A 24,109-nucleotide genomic window follows, 5' to 3' on the forward strand; every position below is an offset into this window, starting at 1 on the left:
TTCACTAAATTCTATTGAAATATGCATAAAGGGGTGATTATCTCTCTGAGTAGCCAAGAATGAGGTAACACCAACAATTTCTAGTCAGCATTGGCTACCCAGTGGGATATTCTGAGTTATCATTGAACACACACTTATCGGTGATGAGCACCAAACCCCACAGTCAGTTCCACACAGGCACGTTGGGACAACTCGTTTGCTACTCGCTCCCTTCCAAACCAAGGTGTTCTCCCGGAAACACACATTGCACAGGTAAGGATCGCACCTAAAGCCTTGAACTGCAAGGTCCAGCTCAACTTTCACAGGCTGTCCTCGAGCATTTCGCCTACAGCTCATACAGGGACACCCCCTGCAGTGCCGGGGTCCGCACTGACAGTGGAGCGGGGCCCGCCCGCCCCATCGCGACCTGGAGCTTTTCCCTTCACCTCGAGCCGCGTTGCAGCTCCCAGCGCTCCCGTTGGAAAGCGGGTTCACAGCCGAGGTGACAACGCTGTCGAAGACGTTTGCTTTAAAAAGCAAAAACATTTTTATTGCTTTAAGGGGAAATAAACCCAACCAACCAACTAAAACTAACAAAAAAAACCTAAACAAAAAAAGCCTTTTTGTCCACTCCTCTAGGGGCGGAGTGAAAAAGTTGGAGCGCTCCCGGGAAAGAAGCGGGGGAAGCCGCCTCAGCGCGGACCTGGACGCTGCCGGAGTCCCGCGGGCGGAGCTGTCCCAATCCCGTCCCCTGTCCCGGTCCCGTCCCGCGTCCCGATCCCGTCCCGCAGAGCTCCAGCCGCTCGCGCACTCCAGCGGGACGGGCGAGGCAGAGGACTTCGGCCCGGCTGCCCCTCGGGCCGCTTTCGAAACAGAACGAAGCCGCTCTGACACATTCTCCGCAGCAGCCAAAGGGTGCGTTCCGGTGGGAAGTCCCACCCGCGCTCCTGCCCTGCCTCTCCACAGAGCTCTCCTCCGCCCGCCCCCCGCCGGCGGCCCCAGCGCTCGCAGGGACCACCCCCGTCCCCCCCGGAGCTGGGCGGTGGCTGCCGAGGGTCGGCGGCGCGGCCCCGCTGCTCCACCGCCCGTGGCAGCCCCGCACACGAGCGGCCTCCGCGGCGGGCAGGGACGGAGACGTGTCCTGTGGGTGCCCCTCCTGCGGGACAGACCCGCGATCTCCCTCCTCCTCTGGCGGCCCCGGTCTCTGTGCGGCAGGAGCCCCCCAAGAGGCGTCGCGGGCAGCCGCAGACCCTGCGGAGCTCACAGCGGCCAGAACGTTTGTTCTCAGGAGGAAGCGGCGAGGTAAGTGGGCTTGAACGGTTCCAGCCGTGGAAAGGAAACTTGCCACAAACTTTTTCTAAGTGAATGAACTTCCTTCCTAGCGGGACTGAAGTGAAAAGTTAGTCCAAAACATTCCCAGGCAGATTGATTTAAACGGTGTTAAACAGCCTCCAGCAGGGAAAAACAAACAAACAAAAGGTAAGAGCTGCTTTTACCTGAGGAGCTGTTCCTCCTGCGCCTCACACAGTCAGGCCTGACAGGTTTTGGCAGCACCGTGAAGAGTAAACGTACTGACGAGGTCTCATTGTTCTGCTGCATCGTGCGTTGTCCACGCTGCGGACATCTCTGGGAGACGGTCATATTTTACATCTGCCAGAGAGGATATTCTCATTTTGGCTCTGTCAAAATAGGACAGGGAGTAAAGTTTCAGGCACAGTGGCCCTCTTTGTTCCAGGATCAGTTTAGAAGAACTGGGCTAGGACAGTGCTCGTGCAGAGGGACCATGCGTAGAGGAGAGTGGACATGGATCAATACAGCAAAAAGAATTGTGCCTTGAAACTAGTGTTTTAATCCATTCAATCCAAACATGTATGCTGCATTTAAACTAAATCAGAATGGCTTGATTTTTGACCTCTGCACTTCAGAAATTAAGAGAACAGAAGTCTGTGAATCATCTACACACTGACTCTCAAAGTCACTTGTTATGGCCAGGACAGCGCTGACTGAGTTCACACTTTGCAAGATAAAAATGCTCTCAGATGTTATTCTGTCAGTCCTGTTCCATTTGATGTAAAATGAAATGAACAAACAAATGCAACAAAGAAAACACAAAACCAACCAAACTACAAAAACCCAAACAAACAAACAAAAAACCCAAACATGGAATCATATCTAACTATAAATGTGAAAAACGTGATGGAGCAAATTTAAAATAATACTTCAGTTACTTAAAAAGAACATCAATATTAGATTTAACCTTCTTGGCTGGTAATTCAGCCTTCAGCCCAGGCAGCGGGCTGCTGTGTATGTACCAAACTCTGTTGTGGTACATATTTTTGATGACTCATTTGCAGTTTTATCAAAGAACAGGACAGCTCTGGTTGGTTAACAGTAATGATGCCCAGTGCCCTCTAACACTTTTAAATTAGGCACCTCATATACTACAGAACCATTTCATTGCTACCCATTTTCCAATACACCCTCCTGTGTATGGAGGATATCCTCCTTCCTCTCTTTGCAGTGGACTGTGAGCCCTCTAGAAGTCTAGGAGTAAGGTCTCTGGGCTGAATCCTAACACCTTTGCTTATCTTTCTTACAGAGAGTGCAAGCCATTTTAGTCCTTAGATGCCCTATGCAGCCTTTTTTTCCTCTTCTTTTTGTCTCCCCTTCTTAAAAAAAAAAAAAAAAAAAAAGTGAAGTAACACATTCTTCACCTTTTACAGCATCACTGCCCTTTAGAGAAATCTGTTTTCACATGTGACCCCAGATCAACATCTGTGGAGTCACAGCAGTAGATACTGTAGGTACTGGTGGATTACATCAGCCTGATACTGTATTCAGAAATGTGTTACAATGATACAAGGAGCCCCAAACGCTTCATTTCAGAACTCCACTGCCCACTTCGAGCTCACCAGTGTCCAATTAAATATATTATTAAATTGTAGCAAGAGAATTTTCCTGCTCAGGTGCTCCTGCTCTCCTCAGTCTTGTAAGATCACTGTCTGTAGGCCCTGCTGAATAGCAACAAACTTTTTTAAAACGAGCTCCCGATTTTGAAGCTCTACTACAATACAGGGAATGTATTTTATGTTGCTGCCATATGCATTTCTGCAGGTCTGCTCACTGATTCCTGAGGAACATCTTACCACATGTTCATAAAGAGGTCCTGATTTGGGGGAATTCTGAAAGACATGCAGTAATATTCAGTGAGGCCCAAAAGACAGCTTTTTGTTCATAGTAAGTAGTGAGCATTCCAGTAGAACCACATTGTGTACACTTTCACATTTCTACGTATTTCATTTTGACACTACACTACTTAATAGAGCTGCCATAAAACTATAATTCCCTGGGTAAAGAGGGCCTGCTTCCCCTGCACATTTCAGAGCCTCAAGTGACTCTATGTATTAAGATAATAACTTGATTTTTTTCCAGTTACTGAAAAAAGCACCTTTCTTGCTGAAATACAGTTTTCAGGAACACTTCACAGGTTCTAAATGCTCCAGTGCAAAAAAACAAAACAAAACAAAACAAAACAAAACAAAACAAAACAAAAAACCAAACAAACAAACAAACAAAAAAAAAAAACAGCTAAGAGAAAGTTGAGTGCAAAGATGCTCAGTGTAAAAAGATTACGTTTTCTGTGGTTCTGCCACATTCCACAAGAGTATTTGCCCCCGAAGAACTTGAATTGTGATTAACCCATGCATGCTTATAGTACTTCATACATTATTGTAGAGAAGTATCATCATGTTCCAATTTCGGGACTTGATGATCTCAGTCCTTTAGACCAACCTCTTCAATAAAATGTTGAATAGTTTTGAGTTTCAAAGCCTGTATCTGTGAGAGGCTCTAGAGCAAACCAGCTTTTAAAAGGTATTGACTTCAGTATTAGGATTCTGGCACAAGGCAAGACACAAACACTTAATCCTGTCATATCACTGCTGTCTTTGTAGTGCCACTTCAGAGTGGTTTTGGGAGCTCAGTAGCCCTCGTTTATGCTTTAGCAAGTTGTAGAACTACAGCCTCCAGCACTAGCAGAGTAGATAAGTCCCTGACTGAACACCATTCCAGGGATTTTGGAGAATCTACCCTCAGCCAAGGATTAGGTAGATTTCAGGCTTAACAACCAGCATTCTGGTTAGGAAGTACAGTAATATTCAATGGCTTTATAGATGCCAAAAGAAGCCAGTCAGTACTCATTTCAGAGTCTGTGAGCCCTACCTGTCTAAATAATAAGTGTTGACCTTCTGTAGGACCAAAATATGAGTGTTCATTCCTCCCAGAAAAGTAGAAACAACCCAGGGACAGAATATCTTTCCCAGATTGTTCAGGCCCAGGCCCATATTCTACCAGCCCCACCACCAATTTGCTGTTCCTGAATCAATAAAGTCCCATGACCCATCAGTTTTGCAGGTTAAACATCAGTACTTCAAAACCATAACCCTCTTCATCACAAACAAATCAAGTAAAAACCTCTCTACCTTTGCATGCACCTCTGCTGCATCACAGGAAATGGGCAAACCTCCTTCTGCAAGAGACAATCCTTTAATAGTTGCCACCTGCAAAAAACAAATTCCACCCCCACCTTCAGTTGGGCTCAGTTTGAATTAGCCATGTGAGAATCACCTGTGTGAAGTTTAGGCTCAGACATATCCCCAGCATCTTTTTTTTTTCTTTGCAGAGCAAACTGTTGTCCATGATTGGTTGTTCATTTTTCAGAAGTTTGGGGGTTTGTACAGCCTATTACAAGTTTTTCTAAGAAGAGTCAAATGTATGCTTCTTCCCATCCTTTCCCTGAGAGTAAAAAAACCCCATACTTTTGCACATGATATTGTACATAAAATTGTATATAATTGTGCATGGAAGACTTTTAACATTCATCAGCAAAATACGTCTATTTTGTTACAGAGTTGGGCCTTAGGGCCTTGTGTGTGCTCTCACAAACTTTACACTGTGGAGTTTCATCCAAGAAAAGGAGTACAGTTCTGTTCCACTGTTCAGTAAGAAAAAGCTGATTACTTCAGTGATTCATTAAGGCATGTTTTCTTTTAGTGAAAAACCCAGACATTTAAAAAGAAATACAGGTTTTATATTACAAAACTACATAACTATGAAATTTGAATGTAAAAAAAATCAACAGTAACAACTAGTTTCTGAAAAATTTTACTTCACAAACATAATACAGTACTCAATGTATTTCAGGAAAAAGCTTGGTTATATCTTTCAGTTGGCCAGTGCATTACAGTGGAACAGCCTCTGGATAAGTTGCTATCTCTGGAATCTCCAGCAATGACTTAGACCAAAGCCATGGGCCAGGGAGAAATACTATTTACAACCTCAAGATATCCCTACTCGCTAACAGTTTGTACCAAAAGGAATGAGTTTCAAGGGGAGAGAGCAAGAGAAACACTTTTGACTGGCTGGCAGCAACAGTTTCTGTGACACACAGGCTGTGAAAAACTTGCATTGAGTCCCTGTACCAGTACAACACAGAGCTAAACCTGTGTTGCTGACAGGACTCACAGGCTTCTCTGAAGGTTAAAAAACTTGCCATTCCTACTCAGCCTGAGGATCTGGTGATGATGGATTGTAACTGTACTTGGAGAACTCTTGCGGGACCTGGGTTTAGTACTAGGGTAGAAAGCCACAGATGAAGAGATTTTGCCTTTCCCTATATTTGGAGTCATGCCTCCAAACCCAGCAGTTTTTCACCTTAGGGATAGCTGGAAATGAGTTTCACTGTTACACATTTGTTGTGTAGAGATGTCCTAGATTTGGTCTGGCAGAATATGCAGTGGGCATACTCATCACTTCCATTGTGAATTGGCTTGTGTGATATCACTGTCTGTCAAAAACTTACAGAGAAGTTTGTGGAATTGTTGTTTTTCTTGTATTCTTTCCTGTTAGAGGTGGGTGAAGACAAACTACTAGGTATGCAAAGGTTTCCACCCTTTGCAGGTCTGGCAAATATTTGAAAATGTCTGTCTTGTAACTATCTCAGAAACCAGGAGTAAATAGAAGTCAGGCTGCATATAATACACATATATAGACTGCATTAAATGAATAATAAGACAGCAAATTTCAGAGTAAATGTTTATTGGTTTATTGACATTGTTAATATTATCTATTGTTTCTGGATAGCGAGAATGGGTAAAGTATACCAGTGTTACCTGAAAATGACTGATGTTTTAGAGGTAGTAATGCTTACATTTTAATTAGTGGTTTTGTTTGTTTTTCTAGGGTAAAACACTGGATTTTTGTTGAAAATTCTGCAAAACTGGTACTATCAGTAAAGATGTACTTAATGAAAGGAGTTAAGTGGTGCAGTCCTGTAAGTCAGATGGGCAAAGTAACAGGAAGCTTGTTTAAAGCACACACATTAAAGAACATATTGGGCATCAATGAACAACAACTCAAAATTTCACGTGCATCATCTCAACTTAGTTCTGAAAAGGCAAACTCTTATAACTATGTCATTGTTGGAGCTGGATCAGCAGGGTGTGTATTAGCCAACAGACTGACAGAAGACCCTCTCAGTACTGTGCTCCTTTTGGAAGCAGGCCCTAAAGATACCCTTCTAGGCAGTAAAAGACTGATGTGGAAGATTCACATGCCTGCTGCATTAACATACAACCTCTGTGATGAGAAATATAACTGGTATTACCACACAACACCCCAAAAGCACATGGACAACCGAGTGATGTACTGGCCCCGAGGGAGAGTGTGGGGTGGCTCCTCTTCCCTCAATGCTATGGTTTACATCCGAGGGCATGCAGAGGATTATAACAGATGGAACAGGGAAGGGGCTACGGGATGGGACTATGAACATTGCTTGCCCTATTTTAAGAAGGCACAGACACATGAACTGGGGTCAAATCAGTACAGAGGTGGAAATGGACCTCTGCACGTGTCGAGAGGGAAAACAAACCATCCTCTTCATCAAGCATTCCTGGAGGCAACCCAGCAAGCTGGGTATCCCTTCACAGATGATATGAATGGCTATCAGCAAGAAGGATTTGGCTGGATGGACATGACTGTACATCAAGGTAAATCATAATGGGATCCATAAGTAATTTCTGTTTCTGAGCCATCAGTGGTACTTCTGAAGTAATTTTGGAATATGGACATATAATCTGCACTGAATGCCATTTGGGTGTTTAGATTATTACACAGCTATGGCACTCTGTGTTTGCACCCTGTTCATTTCACAGCAGCTTGCCATCAGTCTAGTGCATATTTCATTGAAAATTGCATTGGCAGGCAAGTCTTGATTCACAGTTAAACTATGTCACTGTGAAATATGTTATGTTAAAATAAAATCTTTCGCTGTTATTTCAAATCACATTTGCTTCGAACTGATAACCTCTGTGAAGGCCTTCCCTCTGTAAACATCCTGGTGGTTATTGGCCAAAATCTGAAGAATACTGAGCATAACTATTGTGATGTTTAATGTAAATATACATTGTAGGTCAAAGATGGAGCACAGCTAGTGCTTATCTTCGCCCAGCCATATCACGCCCAAATTTGTCAGTTGCAGAGAAGACACTTGTAACAAAAATCTTGTTTCAAGGAACAAAATGCATTGGTGTTGAATATGTGAAAAATGGGCAAACGGAAAAGGTAAGAGATTTTTATTTTCCAGTTGAAAGATATGAGTCAAAGCAAAATTAATTTAAAAAAACCCAAAAAACCCCAAAAAAAAACCCCTTTTATTGGAAGTGGCACCAGTATATGATTCCTTGTCGGTTATTCTACAGTGGGTGATATTGCAGTTGTATTGATTAAGAGATTAACTTCTCCATCATATTTCCATCTCTCAGTACTGAGGGGACAAGTCATAACTTGATGTTACACAAGAGTGTTGTGTAAGATGTCTGATTGGAACCTATGGTGCAATCATGCACTGCCTCAGCATATTGACTAGTGTTGACTATGCTGATGTTTCTGAAAAACAATTCTTAAAATTATGTTCTGGCATAGGAAAATCTGTAAAAGCCAGATCTGAACTCTGAATGGCTCAAGGGATAAATAACAAGTCATTCACTTCTACTTTGCCATTATGTATCAAGATAGTAATGGGATGAAACATGGGATAGTAATGATGAAACGTGATGAAACTTGCCTTATAGTTGGTTGTGGAATGAGTATTTTTCAATCTCAGTCCAACTTTCACTGAACATGTGATTGTGTGGAAGGAAGCTTGAATTGTCATTACAACTTAACTCTGTGGATAATCAGTTAATTTTATGCTTCTTTCAATCCATTGACTTCTGTAAGAGCTAAAACATCCTCACTTCCCTTAACAGCTGTTTACAGAGTGTGTAACTAGGATACTGCCTAAAAGGGGCCTGCATGCTAATAACCTGAGATACTTAGACACAAACAAGTATAAAACAACTAAAAAGTATAATAATAATATCCTAGAGAGAGTAGAGTACAAATTTTGATGGTTTGAGTTCAGCAGATGAGTATTCCGTGACTGAACACCCGCTAAAAGTTAAAATGCAGTACAAATAAACTGTTCTTTGATTTTCTAATGCACAGAACAAATCTGTTGTTGTCTAAGTGGTTTGGTAATGATAATCATTTTAACAATGTAAAACAGAAGTTGCAGAACATTTAATTGATTTCATGAGCTATTAAATGTCTGTGAAAATAGTGTCTCTAATTGCTGTTCTTGTGCCATTATCGAGATTAACTTTGTTGAAGAAAGTCTTGGAAACCTAATTACACATGATCAAAGACTTTCTGAATATCGGAACATTTAATTGCAAAATTCTTTAATTCTTTAATTGCTATGAATTTTCATGCATATTAATATATGTATGAGTTATATATAGTGAAAGAATGATATATATTTAGCATATATCAGACAAAGTACACCTTCAAAGTATTTCCCTTCCTTTTTTTCCCCCCACAGCATCACAATTGCAGGACTTCTTTTACTTTCTGGAAAATTTTAGACCTGTCAGGATGGAAGAGCTAATAATTTTATTGCATTATGAACATCAAGATGGAACACTTGATTACATTAAAGAGTTTCTGTTTTTACAGCCAATTTTAGATAGGATCTCTTTTACGTCAAGAGATCACCAAAACCTGATTCAAGCATGATTCAAAATCTATTCACCAGCCAGTGACTTGTTATTTCACTAGAGGTTGAGGTCCTAGAGAAGGATTCCAGTATTCCAGTAAGCTCTCTGACAAAAGTATGGAAGGTAGGCTGAACATTCCTACACTTTCTAAGTTCAGAATCAAGCAGAAAATAATATTTTAAAGGATAAAAATGTTTCAATGTTTCACAAACTAAATAACCCATACAAAAATATATAAAAGTCAGTTTTTCTCTTAGCATGTTAACTTTAAGCACCATGAAAGACTATACAGGCTGAGAATAACTACAGTGCTGACATTGCAGTGAGTTTAGACTGAACAAGCATCATTTGATTGGTACTTAGAACAAATTGGCACCAGTTCTGTGTGTACCATAGAAAATGTAAGTATATTATATTTGTATAACATGCAAAATACAGATCTAAGTATTGATTCAACAGGCATAGATGTGCTCTGTATTAGCCTTAACATACTAATGATTGCCCAGAGCAAAACAATAATAAACAAAAAAAGCAGCACTGGCCATCTGTGAGCAATATTAGATAAATAGTGTGAAAATAATTTATGAAACTTCTTCCTATTATTTCCTAGTCTTACTCCAGCAACAATCTCATTTACAATCATTCTGTATAGCTGTGTCATTCAAAAAGGACAGAATTACTCCAAGCTAATATGCCTTCCATGCTAATCTGTTAACCATATTATAGGAAAAACATCACTTTTTAATGTTACTTTAGAAGCTAAATGTCTTACCTAAAATAAAACCAAACAGCTACTCATAATAGCACCTTCCATTCTATGGAAGTGGAAAATGCAGATGAGCAATACCACACATGGAATCACAGAATCATAGAATTAAGGTTGGAAAACACCTCCAAGATCAAGTCCAACCTTTGACCAAGTACCACCTTGCCTACTAAACTATACCACAAAGTGCCATGTCTCCCTGTTTTTTGAACACTTCCTGGAATGGTGACTCCAGCACTTCCCTGGGGAGCCAGTATGTTTCCTTGAACTCCCATGGATTTTGCTTGTAATGAGAAAAAGCTCAGGGGTGTAGTTGTGTGTGTCACCTATTTTGTCCTCACTGTGGCCACAATGATATATTAGAATTCAAGGATAAATGTTCTGAGATTACTTTTGCAAATGTGTATTGCTTTAACATGTTGGACTAGCTTAATGCAATTTAATTTGCATTAACTTGTTGCATACTTTTTGCTTCTTCTGTGGTGTAGTTGTTCTTTCTTAAGGACAGATGAACGTTGAATTTTCTTTCTTATGTCCAACAGTTACTATTCAGTTTGTAATCCCTAACTCAGTGTTTATACAACAGGCAACATTCGTGTGACCAGGGAGGATGGAACACGTGTGTGTGTCCATGAGCCATCTCACTGGAATAGAAAGGGATAGTTTGAACATGGTAGGGTTCACCCACATCATCCTCTTTTAAAGAGTGAAGGGAAAAGGAGGAGGGTATCAATATTTTCTTACTCTACACAGTTTTAACTGTAAAAAGCACTAAGAGGGCTCATTCTGATCCCAGATTAAAGAGATGTGGCAACAGCGAAGAGGAAAACCCCAGATACAAATGACACAGAGAAAGATTTTGGTATTGCTAAATGAGAATATACTGAGGCAGAACTCCTGGAAAGATGATGTGCCAAAATACTTGCAGAGACAGTTCTAGGAAAAGAACTATACAGCACAGAAAACCAAGTCCAAGGCAGAGGAATAGTTTAGCAGCTATATCATGACCAGCTCAGACCAAACTGTCTGATGAAAAGTGTGTCAGCAAAACAGAATTAGAGATATGCCTGCAGACAGTTTTCTCAGTGGTGCTGTAGTGATTGAGGGGCTTCTGAGAACTACAACGAGATAAAAACCCAAACATTAGTCTTGGTTGAATTAAGAAAATAAGCTCTTGAGAATTTTTGAGCTAGCATGTCTCTGAATTCAAGATCTCCCTTAGGAGTTTCAGTTTTAATTTACAAATGATTATTGAAAACGGAAGAGAAGCTTAACTGACTGATCCAAATGTCACAGGTACTTTTTTCCTGGCAAGTAGGACAAGAGTTTATTTGCAGCCATGGTACTGACTGAGCTGAATGTTTATGTGCCATCCAATTTGAATGGATTGTAAAGCTGGGAATAAATACAGAAATGATCAAAGTGAAAGCTTGATTATTTCTCTCTGCGGAAACTTCTGGCAAGACAGGAACACATTTAGGATGAGGAAAATGTGAGGGAGGGGTGTCTAATCTGGATCAGAACAGCATATCCGAACAGAAGCTCTTGACGTTGCTTTCAGTCAGCTCAGGCTTTATAATCTTAGGGCTTTTGTGCTCATTTCCTTTTAGGTTTTTGCCAATAAGGAAGTTATTTTAAGTGGAGGTGCCATAAATTCTCCACAGCTGCTTATGTTGTCTGGAATTGGAAATGCAGATGATCTAAAAAAACTGGGGATCCCTGTTGTTTGCCATCTTCCTGGTAATTTTTTTATTCGTTTTAACCTTTCATGTTCCTATGGATGCAATTCAATGACCTTCAAATAAAATGAATCATGAAATTCAGTTTTCTTTATAGCAGGTTGTGTGGACTGAAATGTGTTTGTTACAAATCAGTGGAAAGCTGCATTGATTTTATACAAATCACTGGAAACATGCATTGATTTTAGAACTGAACAACAAACTCCTACAAACTCCTACACTTTCTTCACTACATTTGATAGTAAAAATGCCTTTCTAAAGGCATACTTTAAGGTTAAGCAGCATACTTATCATTAAGGATTTTGAGTGAGTTTTGATCCACCACAGATTTTATAAACTCCCACTGTCATAAATACTCAAATACAGAAGGAATAACATGAACTTTTCCTTAAAACTAAAAAAGTTAGTACTGTACTAACTTTCTATTTTCATTCTAGTTATGCTATGTTTATGTAAAACCTTATTCTGACATGAGCAAAAGGCTGATATGACTCATGGTCTTGGTCTTAGTCACCACTGCCCTTGTAAGAGGTTAGTTTAGTTCCCATTTATGCTGTTTTCTGGAAGCCAATGTGGTGTGTAACTGTTCTGTATGAAATAACTTCCCCCCCCTGCCCTTTCTTCTCCCTCCTCCCCCTTTATTTTTCCCTTCAGGAGTAGGCCAGAACCTTCAAGATCATTTAGAAGTGTATGTCCAGCAAAAGTGCACCAAGCCTATTACTCTGTATAGTGCACAAAAGCCACTTAACATGATGATGATTGGTCTGGAATGGCTTTGGAAATTTACAGGTATGAAACAAAGTATGCAATCATTCTACCCTTGATTGATTTAGAATTATTACAGCCTTTCATCCATGAATTTCATAGGCTGGGAGCCTTGATATGTAATTTTTTTCATGCTCTGGAAAGTAACTGGAACTTGCAAATGGACTTGAAATATTTTCTTCTAAATCAGAATATTTTAATGCTATTTTTAACATTCCTGTATCTCATTTGAAGAAAAATTCTACATTTTAAAATCAGTGCTACTGAGAAAGCTATTGTTAAAAAAATGAAGAAAATATTCTACTCGAAATCCATGTAATGTCAATAAAAACATATTGTTGAACTGAACAAATTTTTCTGTAAAATTGTTCCAGAAGAACAATTGTTTGTTGCTCTGATCAGAATCCTTTAGGCCTGCAAGTAAATCTGAACTGACTTTTGCATTTTACAGTAACTCAGCTGTAAGTTGTACCTCAAAAAGAATTTGTAAATACAATCCTTGATATCAGTAAAATAGTTTGTTCAAAGTTGAGGTCTCCACCACTTGCTAAATTATTCTCTTAGTATTTGACAACTTACACTGGGTATATGTGGCTTTTTACCACACAAGTAAATATTGACAGCTAACTTACAGTTTTAAACAGATGTGGGAATAACATCACATGGGGCACATTGCAGGCTTTTCACCTTTCCCTTCAGGGTGGGGACTGTGGATGGCTCTGCCTATTACCTGTGAGTGATGGGATAACTGTACTGCACATCAGGGAGTGTGCAGGGCAGGAATATCAGGATGCTGCAGTCACTTCCCTCCACACCTGTGGGCCCTGGGACCAAATCTGCTTCTGGAGTTAGACCCTGGGTCTGCCAGTTAGTGAGAGAACTGTAACATCCCGCTCTCAAACAAACAGGATTTCCAAACTTATGCATATTTACATTTATCTAGTCATTAAAAAGCAGATGGAAGTGATGCACATTGTTTAAATTACAAGCTGTTTGTAATGGATTCACGTTCCTTCTAATTGATGCTGAATCTATAAATTATTCATAGTAGTGTTACTAAGGGTTAAAAATAAGTGGATTTATTGCTCTTCTGAGGTCTTTTAATGGCATCTTCTATCTCATTTACACTCTCTAGGTGAGGGAGCCACTGCCCACTTAGAATCTGGTGGTTTCATCCGAAGTGAACCAGGGGTTCCTCACCCCGACATTCAGTTCCACTTTCTTCCTTCTCAGGTGATTGATCATGGTCGGGTTGCTTCCACAATGGAAGCTTACCAGGTGAGTTGAAGAATATGTTCCAATAATGTCTTGTATTAGCAAGGAGGCTTACACTCTATTGCAAATATTGATAGTTTGACTATATACTGAAAAATACTTTGTACAGTATAATATGAAAGAGTTGACTTAACCTCCTACATTGGGGAAAAAAACACAAGCTTGTCATTTGATATTGCTACCAAAATTATGTTACTATTTATCTCTGGGAAAGTATGCAAGTATTGAATTGCTGTTTAAGGATTTGCACTAGGGAAGTGTCATCATGCTGTTGATTAGGATAACATTGTGGTAGGTGCTGTTGAAAACTAAATCAAGTTGTTCCCTGTTCCACTGCAGTTTAGACAAAGGTTTAAGTGAAAATTTATAAGACCACACACTTATTCATTGGCACAAATCCAAGCCCCATTTTAGACTGTGATCTTGATTCAAGTCTGTGCTAATTCTGGGGAACTGTCACTGAATATACATGTTTCTTTTGCCATTCTCTTTTCTTCAGGGAATATAGTAATTTGGTCCAATTGTTGATTGTATTAGAATGCTCTGCTACTACTAAATTGGAATGAGTGTATTTTAAATCAAAAGAACAGCTGTGAGTGATATTTCCTTCCCCTTATGGAATACATTTACAAAAAATTTATGTAAAATGGGAAAATGTTCAATGGTATTTTCCATTATCTCTTTTAACATTTATGTTTGCTGAACTTGTACAGTCTGTCTAAATTGCGAAAAAAAAATTCTCATATTGAATTTGGAACCGGACCTGGTGGGACTGTGTCACGAGTACAGCACTGTTGTTGCAGGTCCACGTGGGACCCATGAGGAGCACAAGTGTGGGCTGGCTGAAGCTGAAGAGTACAGACCCCAATGACCATCCTATCATCGAGCCCAATTACCTGTCAACAGGTAAATGCAGCCTCTCCTTGCTCTGTCAACTTCTTGCCTGTTTCAGTGGCAGATTTTTGTATCTACTCAGCACCATTTCAGAAGCGTTGATTGGTACATTGTAACTGATTTCTCATTTATAAAATCAACTAGTATTGAAAGAGGTGGTTGCCCAAAGCACCCTATAAACTAGAAAGAATTCCCTGGAGGGGATGCAGTCAGAATTCTCAGTGTTTGCTGTGTCATGCTGTTCATTCCATCCCTCATCTGCTTGGAAAGGAATGCATCTCATTTGCTTCTTTGTGATGAGAATAATGGCCTTGGCTGGACAGTGGGTACAGCAAAATAAAGAGCAATTTCTCATAGCTCACCTATTTCCTTTTGGGATTGTGCAAGACAAGTGAGAGTTTTGCTCACAGTGAATGTAAATATCTGTGACTTTGAAAAATATTCTGCTTTATTATGGCTTTCAGCAGTAAGTGAGAGACTTTCCCTCCAGCCTTTTTTCTTCTATGCTATTTTATCTGTTATGCATTCTGTATGTATTGCTAAATTAAAGGTCTACTTACAATTTTCTTATTTTCTCTCTGCACAGAAAGAGATATTTGGGAATTCCGCCAGTGTGTCAAATTGGCCAGAGAGATCTTTGCTCAGAAAGCTTTGGAAAAATTTTGTGGGCCTGAAATTCAACCGGGAAGCCACGTTCAGTCTGACAAAGAAATAGATGCTTTCATAAGGCAGAAGGCTGATAGTGCTTATCATCCTTCCTGCACCTGCAAAATGGGTCTGCCTTCAGACAGCAGCGCTGTAGTTGATCCCCAAACAAAAGTCATTGGCGTTGAAAACTTGAGAGTTGTCGATGCTTCAATAATGCCCAGTGTTGTCAGTGGAAATCTGAATGCCCCAACTATCATGATAGCAGAGAAAGCTGCAGATATAATTAAGGGCCTCCCGTCACTTCAGGAGAAAAACGTTCCTGTATATAAGCCCAAAACCTTGGAATCACAGAGATAAAGGAATATTCTCATCCTTTCACATCTTTTGCTACTTAGACTTTGATCAGCATGTGAGGGTCTCATACTGAACATGCCAACATGATAAATACATAAATACAAAACAACATATCCTAATAAAATAACTATTAATTTGAACTTTTTTTTTTATTATTAGACTACCTGCCTTTTTTTTTTTTTAATGAGCTGGCTTAAATTGCTTATTTTAGAATTACAGAATCATAGAATATGCTGAGTGGAAAGGACCCATCAGGACCATTGAGTCCAACTTCTGACCCTGTGCAGGCCACCCCAAGAATCACAAGTTAAGTTAAATATGACCTCCTGTGGTAAATTCAAACTTTTTGTTGAAGAGAAGCTGTTTCTAAATGAGAGGTGTGCACATGAGCCAGAAATACTGTGCAATTGCATGAGGAATGGAAGATATTAATGTGTGCTATTTTGAAAATCATTATGGTCTGCCTTGTAATTTAAAGGAAGAGTTTTAACTGCTGTGAGAATATTACCCAGGCTAATGGCTAGTCAGTTATCCCCACATCCTGCAAGGAATGCTTAAGTAAATGTAAGCATTTAGGCAATTTCAGATTCACAAGCCAAAGTGGTTTGTATCAGAATTCATAGCAAAGAGAGGAACCTGCTCAGAGTTTGTTAAATGTTGTGTCTACGAGAGGAACACATGGTTTACAAATTCACACTGAAGATGAGATTTCATTATACTCAGCAGTCTTAACTGTATAGTATTCAGGAAGAAGACATACATTGCATATATCAGAAGCTTATTCTTTAAAAAAATGCAGAGCTGGAGCTAATATTTATAAAAATATTTATAAAAATGTAACAGAAAACTGGAATTTCTCCTTGTTTGTTTGTGGTTTGTTTTTTTTTTTTCCACAAGGAGCTTAGTAGAATTCTATTCACAATTTAAGCTGATTTAGTTGTACTACTTTATCATTTGGGACAGTAACAGATCTGCACTTTCTGTAACATCCTTAAAGTTACTGGTCTTAGCTCTAAGATTATTGTTTGCAAAAGATATTTCTCAACAAATATTGTGAATAGTGCCTTGCTATCAATAAAATTTAATTAAAAAAATTACAGCCAAACTACATTTAAAATGAAATGTTATTCAAAATAACTGCATAAGCTGATAATATGGGAAGAGATCTTTTTAAATTAGAAGACACGTATTTTAGTCAGTGAATCCATTTTAGTTAGGACTTAAATCTTAATTTTATTATCTTCAAATGTGTAAATTAAGCTACATGATCTTTCATGGCTGTTTTCTGTGTCAATCTAACTTTCAGGTACTGATTTTTAAAAAAAACAAACCTAAGGGAACAACTTATTGAATGAAATTGAATCCATTGATTAGTCTGTATTTATTAAGTATTGCAAAATAACTTCTGACTAAGCAGCTGTCAAATTATAAAGTAAAAGCATCTGTAGCCTAAGTTTGGTGGCAAACACAATAAACTTTTTCAGAAAAAAAAAATGGAATTTGACACCATTTGAACAGACTGTAAAAAACCTTGCTGACTCAGACATTGGCTAGAGGGACAACTGCAGATGTTTAAGGCAGATATCTGTACCTGGTGCTGCTCGCTGGAAGGCAGTGATTGGAAGCCCTGCTGTTAACTGAGGGAAAGGACTTGATTCACTTGAATGTCTGCATAAAGACAAACAAAACCACTGAAAATGGAAGATGACGGCGGTGAACTCTGCTCCAAAAAGAGGCAGGTAAACCTTCTCTATGTATGTGATGCCTTCTTTTGAAATGAGGGGAAGAACAGGAATATTTCAAGTCATAGGTGACTGATCAGATGAAAGACACGATTGATCTGATGCCAATGTGTGTTTGGGAGAAGCAGGGACTGCGTATTCTGTGCCTTTTAATGGCAAATCATTTTTATTCAGCACCTGTGCTTCTGAGATTTTCCTTTAAAGGTATTCAGTAAGTGTCTTAGTGTCATTTGAAACACAATTAGCACACTCAGAGTAATATAAACAGGTGAGACTTACCACAGTCCTGTGCAGCTGAGAGGGGAAGCAATTTGGCAAGACGGAAAGCTGAAGTTCCTGCATTTGCAGATTTACATGGGTTTCCACTCTAGGCATGCAAGATGGGAATTGTTATTATCCAACTGCAGAGGATTAACTAGCCACTGGCTTACATAACTTATCACTGAACACACACAGACCTATCCTCTGCCATTATGTCAAGCCCTAAAAATATGAGTAAATAGCAAGGTATCCATGCCAAACTGTGTGTCTTAGTTCAGGTACACATCGCTGCACTGAGTAATCAAATATTATCAGGCATTTCTTCTGAAACATGATCTTTTCTTGCACCCACAGACACCTTGCAGATTCCTCCCTTTCTAAACACTTAGATATTTTCATTGCTGTGAACTGCAGTTATAAATTCCAGCCTCACTGCTGTAAAATGCTGAGGCTCCTTCATGACATTCCTCTGACACAGTGCAAGAGAATTGGCTGAAAGGTTTTGTTGCTCTGGGGAAATCTTTAGGTAACACCAATCTTACCATTAGTTTCTCTTGCTGATATCTGGCTGCTGATGTTGAATTACTGGTTAAATTGTTCTGACTTCTAGCAGTCAAGTCATGCTTAGAACATGTCCAAGATATTCTAACATGCCCTGTGGAGCACTGGCAGTCTGCCAGCTAAAATGAACCTTCTTTTACACCTTATTGAATTGCAGAACACAGGCTGATAATTCCAGAGTTTTACTTATTTAACAGAATAATATAGTGTGATTATTCCCAATTCTACCGAGACATTAATTTTTCTATACATATTTCTATTTATGTATTCAAAACCAGTTAACTGTAAAAGCTGTTTGATGTAAGAATTTGGAAGTTACTAGACCTGCCAGCACAGCTTGAACCAGCAGCGGTTCTACAAGTGAGAACATCAGCATTTCCATGGGAATACCTTGCTGCAGGTGCTTCAGACAGTTGGAGGTCTCTGGCTGGGGACAGTGAGATTAAAAAAGAAAAGTGACCAAAACCACATCTTTTGTACACACATTTCAGTTCAAGTTCCTTTAGTATGACAAGTGCTTTTAAAAGCAGCACAAAATAGCAGTATTTGTAAACCTGCATTATATTTGATTTATGTAAGGTTTTGTACACCAGAACTTCTGATGTTTCAGCAACTTAAAATCCTTTCCAAGTGTCTGATTTCAGTTAATCTGCAACCAAATGAGGCAGCTATATAAATACTGGATAACTGTAAACTGGGCTTGGAATAATCATTCTCTATACAATAAACATGAAAATTTTAAGAAATAATTAAAGAATCTATACTTTTTATATTATAGTTAAAATGAAGGGTTATTGTAGAGAGAACACATGATATCACAGTATTGTAACTTCAGTCTCAATTCTTCTGTCATCCAAGCTCCAAAAAAACCCCCCGTGTTCAAATATGAATATATTTTGTAGATTTATTTTTTCAGTGAATTTACTTCACTGTAAAAGACTTCACAATGTCTAATTCTTTACTAATTTTTTCTGTCATTACAAACACACATAAACCAATCTGGAGACTTAAAATATGCTCTAATTGTTGAAAGAACTTCTAGTTTTTCTGTATTGAATAATTAATATGATTGGCAGTATTTTAAGGGTGCCACTAACCATATAGTTGTGCATATATTGATTACTTTTTTCCATGGAATTCTGTAGTAAAATTGAACAGGTATTCTACATATCCATACATATGTTCTCTCTTAACCATTAACTACACAGAACATGGTTTGAAACTAAATTTCCTTCCTTGTTTATTTTTGCAAGCAGTTTTCTCATAAAATAGCTTATCTGCCCTAAAGAGTCTCTCATCAAGACTATTAAAGGCTAAAGACTAACAGCAAGAAAATACAGTGAGGTATATTGTTTTCTGTTTCCTTGGACAAATCATTAATTAAAAAAAAAAACATCTTTCAGTTCATTCTGCCAAATCTGACGCACTCAACAAAATAAAAGTCTGGGATTTTATTTATTTATTTTAATGTTTAACTTCTGTTGCCTTACAGGTGGTTTTCAGAAGTGGGTATACCACAGTAGGTGGAACTTAGAAAACTACTCATTGTTATTTCACAAGATACCAAATCCAGAAAGCTCCATTTTGGCTTCCTGGAGTTTTTTTCTGTAAGCTGGGAAAATGCAACAAGTGACTACAGCTGGGTAACCTACACAAGCACTTCCCAGCAGATAGCATGAAAAATATTGATGTTTTAGGGGATTAAAATAAAATTTCCCTAATTGTTTCCATAGATCTGTATCTAGGGAAGTAATAATCCCTTTTTTATATGATTACTCTAGTTGCTTTTTTTCTTTCTGGTTAACAGCAACCATTCATAAAAGACGTGCATGCTCTGATACTATAGACTGATACTATATTCCACACATTCCCTCCCATTCTTCAAACAATGCAAACAGAATTTAACCATTGGAGCTTCTTGGTGAAAAAAATATTAGTAAAAGGACACCCGAGTATAATAAAATTATTACACAGTTTTATTTTGAAGAACATTTTGCATTTGTTTTAATACAAAATGATGTAGGTCAAGAAATAATTTACAAACCTTTAAGTTCTTATCCTGGCATTTGAAATAAGAATGATTTCAGAGGAAGTCTGTAAGCTATTCATAGGAAACTGTCATTATGTACAAAATGCTTATTGACATGTTTTAAACATCACATTTGTAAAAATGTGAACTGGATTGCTATCTAGCATATGAACTACAGGTAAAACCTGATAAGATAACTTGTTAGAACAAGTCATTGTTATCCAGTGCTAACAAAATAGACAGTAGCTTTCAGTGTGTTTTAATTATCCTCCAAGGTCATTTCAGCCTCAAAGTCATTTCAGGGTTTTACTGCATTGTGAACAATATCGAAGCCCTCTCTTGATTGCATAAAAATAAATCTTTGAAATAGTACACACGGAACAACAGAAGGGTAGAGGCAATAAAATAGTATACTTTGTATATCAAGGTTTTTGGTTCTGTGTAGAATCATTTTATCATATTTCTTTTCTTTACGAGCAGACAATGTAGTACTGAAGTAAAGCATTTTCATTTCCCTGTGAAGTATTTTCTGCCCAAGATGCTTACTGTGTCAAATTAGGGTAGGTAGGTATTACATTTAGTCAAAACTAATTGTCTCATGACCACACCTTGGCAGAACTTGCCAAGTTGTTAATTTTTTTTGCATGGGATTAATACAAAAATAAAATTAGAGCTTATTTTTCAGTCAAAAAAGTTGGAATAACTTTAAATCTTTTACCTTTCCAAGTATAAGACTGTAAGTAGTCAATGGTGCATCCCTTATGCAGAGAGATTCTTTTGACTCAATTATTAAAAAAAAAAAAAATCTGTTCTGTTGCCAAGTTCAAACTTGACACTTTATCCCAAAAAGAGATTTACACTGAGAGGTGGCTCTATTTAAATATTTATGCTATAGATCTATATATTCCAAGTAAAAATACTTCTATCTAGAATTCTGTGGAGAGTTACAATAATTAGGGTCCATAAATATTGCTGCAGTTCAATTACGGTACAATAATTACAAAATATAGAACATCTCTTTACAAATACAAATCATTGTATATTACAATTAATTTACAATATTTTCTACTATATAATTTTTAGCAAACTATCTTATCTAATTCTACTATAACCTGGTTGCAAGTGCATTAGTAAGAATGCAATTATTCCAGTATATTTTGCCCTTAACGTGATAGTCATAAAACAGACTATCTGAATGATATTTTCCTATGTAAACTGATGTTACATATGACAGATTATTCTTTATATAACTTCTTTTTCCAAAGATCTCTAACAGGTAGAGCATGACAAACTGCATTTTAGAACAGCATTAAGAAAAGAAATCAGGAGGCAAGTTTGAAAACAATGTTAGAATGGATATGCAACGGGTAGTTGATATGGTATTGAGCACTGAGGTAATGACATTATTTGTTGTCATCACTCATCTCATGTTGCTGTTTCCTGCACAATTTTGTGCCAGACCTATACAGACATTTTCACTGACAAAATCCTGCTCTACTATGAAGGACAGCAGCACAAGGTTGAAAGACAGGCAAGATATTACACCTCAGAATCCTGCTCTAGCCCTCAAAAAACTGATTGTCACAATCTGCTTGGTTTCAAAATAACCTTATTCCTACAGAGGAACTGAAGGCTCTGCGGGAGGAGACTTGACAAACTGCAGCTCTGATCACATTTCGGCAACCTGGAGATAATAAATTTATTAGTTATGGCTTCCTTGAGGTGTGACATCACTCGTACAAAACTTTGATTGGTTATTCACTCCAGCTAGTGCCTAGCATCTTTAAACTATGAGGCACTTTTTCTGTTATTAGAATCATTTTCCTTGCTAAATACTATAAACTTGTAATGCATATCATTTCATCAGCTAAGTCTTCTTCATATCGTCCCGTTTCCGGTTCTTCATCACTGTAGCCAGGACCAAAATCTTGAAGTTCATAATCTTGTCTGCTTAAAATTGGAAACATATCCCCATTGGTCCCATTGCTAATATTTCCATTGAGAAGATTACTTGCTGCGCTTTCCATCTCATCAATAGTCATGTCACATGCATCAGCAATCTCGTGTTTCGTAGCAGAAACAAATTTAGGGTCCTTTGCATACCTTCCTAGGCCTTCGGATATAAGTACCTGGCAGATGAAGGGGAGAGAGTGAGATACACAATGGAATCAGAGAAGAACAGACAGATCATAACAAAGTTTCTTGTTTGTGGAAAACACTAGAAACTCCATGCTGAACCACTACAGCAACCCCCAGCAAAACTGCCTGTGTAAAGAACAATTAAATCACCCTTTGAGGTATATGACAGTGCAACTGATTTTGCAGCACATCTGACACTTCTCTTTAGAAATTTGGTGGTAGTCTTTGATAAACGTGAATCATCAGGCTGGTACAGTTAAAAATCTCAGATGGTGCACTTAGAACAACTGCCTGAAATACAGATTTTTCCATGTTCTCAGTACTTTAGAGTTCATGGAAAAAAGATGTTGAATTCCCATGTGCTAAAACAAGTAACAAAATGTATTGTTTAGCTCATAGCAATGGAAAGGAAGTGATAGATAGAAGCAACAATAGTAATTATGATTCAGAAATGCTGTACACTCTTTATCTTCACATCTTTTTTAATATTAAAGGAAATTCCTAACATTCTTTAGTACACCTACAAATCAATCCTTGTACTTGTTATCCACCCCTCTGCATTTAGCACACTGATTCATAGAGTTCTTGATCTTTTATTCAGGTTATTGCAAAAATGGTGATATATTTCTACAGAAACAATGAAGAAAACAGGCATATGCATCATCTCTTCCTTACTGCCCTTGTGGAGGGATACTTCAGAACTGATCCTCATCTAGAAAACTTAGATTTCAAAACACTGAAATATCTTCAGTTCTCGGATTACCACCTCACTGATGTTAAGATTTGGATTCAGCAGAAATCCTTTACTACACAGCTCAAAAAGTTCCACTCTTTACTTAAAGCCAGCTGATGGCTATGAAACTGAAAATACCACATTTTCAGAGAGCTATGGTGAACCAAATGATATGCTTTTTAAAGTCAACACAAAAACTGAACATACAGGCACTCCTGGCCACTTCAGGGGTTCCTGCAATACTCACCGCTTCTACCAGACTGTCTGCGCTCCTCTGCTTGTCACTGTGTTTATGCCTAAAGTCATTGGGGACAGTCAAACTGGCTGGTGTAAATGTCCGGTAGGAAATGTCAGGGTCATCCGTGTACCAAGAGCTCCTGTGCAGGGAAGGCAGGCTGCCATTCATGTGCTCTGTGGAATCAGCCCTGTCCACCTGGATCAGAGGGGTGTAATAGGGAGTGCGGTCCCTGTTGGGAGGGGTGGCAGGTGGGGTAGCCCAGGAACGCGTTGAACGGCTTGGTGAGTGTTTATGAGCTTTGCTGGAATCCAGACCTGCAACAGCCATGACCTGGTAAGGGGAAGAATGTGAGAAGTTAGTGATTTCAAATGCTCAGTCATACCCATTTCTCACTTCAGCATTTGGTTCAATTTTTCAGGCAGCAGTTTTGCAAAATTAACATTTTCTGATGTGTAGTGTAGAACAGCACTGAAATTGGTAAACTGACAGGATAAAGTGGTATTTTTTTCCATTTTATGCATATCACAAAATCTTTTTGCTCATACAATATATTCAAGGAAGCAAAGTATAGAAACATTCCTCCTGTCCTGCAGGGACAGGATAGGAAGCTGTCAGCATTATCCAAGCCAGGCACTGAGCCCCAGAAGATGTGTATGTGGTACTTGCAAATTCTCACACAAATGGAGTTGAGTAACCACATACGCAAAGGTTAATAAACAGCTGCTGTATCATGCGGTCCTGGTCAGAATTCTTTAGTGCATCCCCACTCTTTGTGGGTATTTCAAGAGTCAAAGGGACAAGCTCCTTATTCTCAGTGTTTTGTACAAGGTCAGTGTTCTATTACAAGCCTACACTTGGCCTAGAAGTCACTCACAGCAAACACCCCAATAC

General features: G+C 38.7%; 2 protein-coding genes across 17 annotated transcripts in view; one reads left to right on the forward strand and one right to left on the reverse strand.

Annotated features, from left to right (window-relative positions):
* Nucleotides 1–1,357: 1,357 nt before the first annotated feature.
* On the forward strand, nt 1,358–16,829 carry CHDH (choline dehydrogenase). Its single transcript, XM_064667696.1, has 8 exons — nt 1,358–1,458; nt 6,220–7,025; nt 7,448–7,599; nt 11,451–11,580; nt 12,234–12,368; nt 13,480–13,622; nt 14,423–14,525; nt 15,100–16,829. The coding sequence occupies exons 2-8, from the start codon at nt 6,275–6,277 to the stop codon at nt 15,516–15,518; spliced, it is 1,833 nt and encodes a 610-aa protein (XP_064523766.1). The 5' UTR covers nt 1,358–1,458; nt 6,220–6,274; the 3' UTR covers nt 15,519–16,829.
* A 3,203-nt stretch (nt 16,830–20,032) lies between these two features.
* The window catches only part of CACNA1D (calcium voltage-gated channel subunit alpha1 D), a 171,486-nt gene continuing 167,409 nt past the window's right edge, over nt 20,033–24,109 (reverse strand). For all 16 annotated transcript variants that reach the window (XM_064667674.1, XM_064667683.1, XM_064667678.1 and 13 more), the window contains 2 exons: nt 23,228–23,548; nt 20,033–22,237 (listed from right to left, as the gene is read on the reverse strand). In XM_064667674.1, coding sequence (XP_064523744.1) covers nt 21,944–22,237; nt 23,228–23,548 — 615 coding nt within the window. In that variant the 3' untranslated portion in view covers nt 20,033–21,943. The remainder of the gene's footprint in view (nt 22,238–23,227; nt 23,549–24,109) is intronic.

The sequence above is a fragment of the Pseudopipra pipra genome, chromosome 11, assembly GCF_036250125.1.
Source record: "Pseudopipra pipra isolate bDixPip1 chromosome 11, bDixPip1.hap1, whole genome shotgun sequence".
NCBI classification, from domain to species: domain Eukaryota; kingdom Metazoa; phylum Chordata; class Aves; order Passeriformes; family Pipridae; genus Pseudopipra; species Pseudopipra pipra.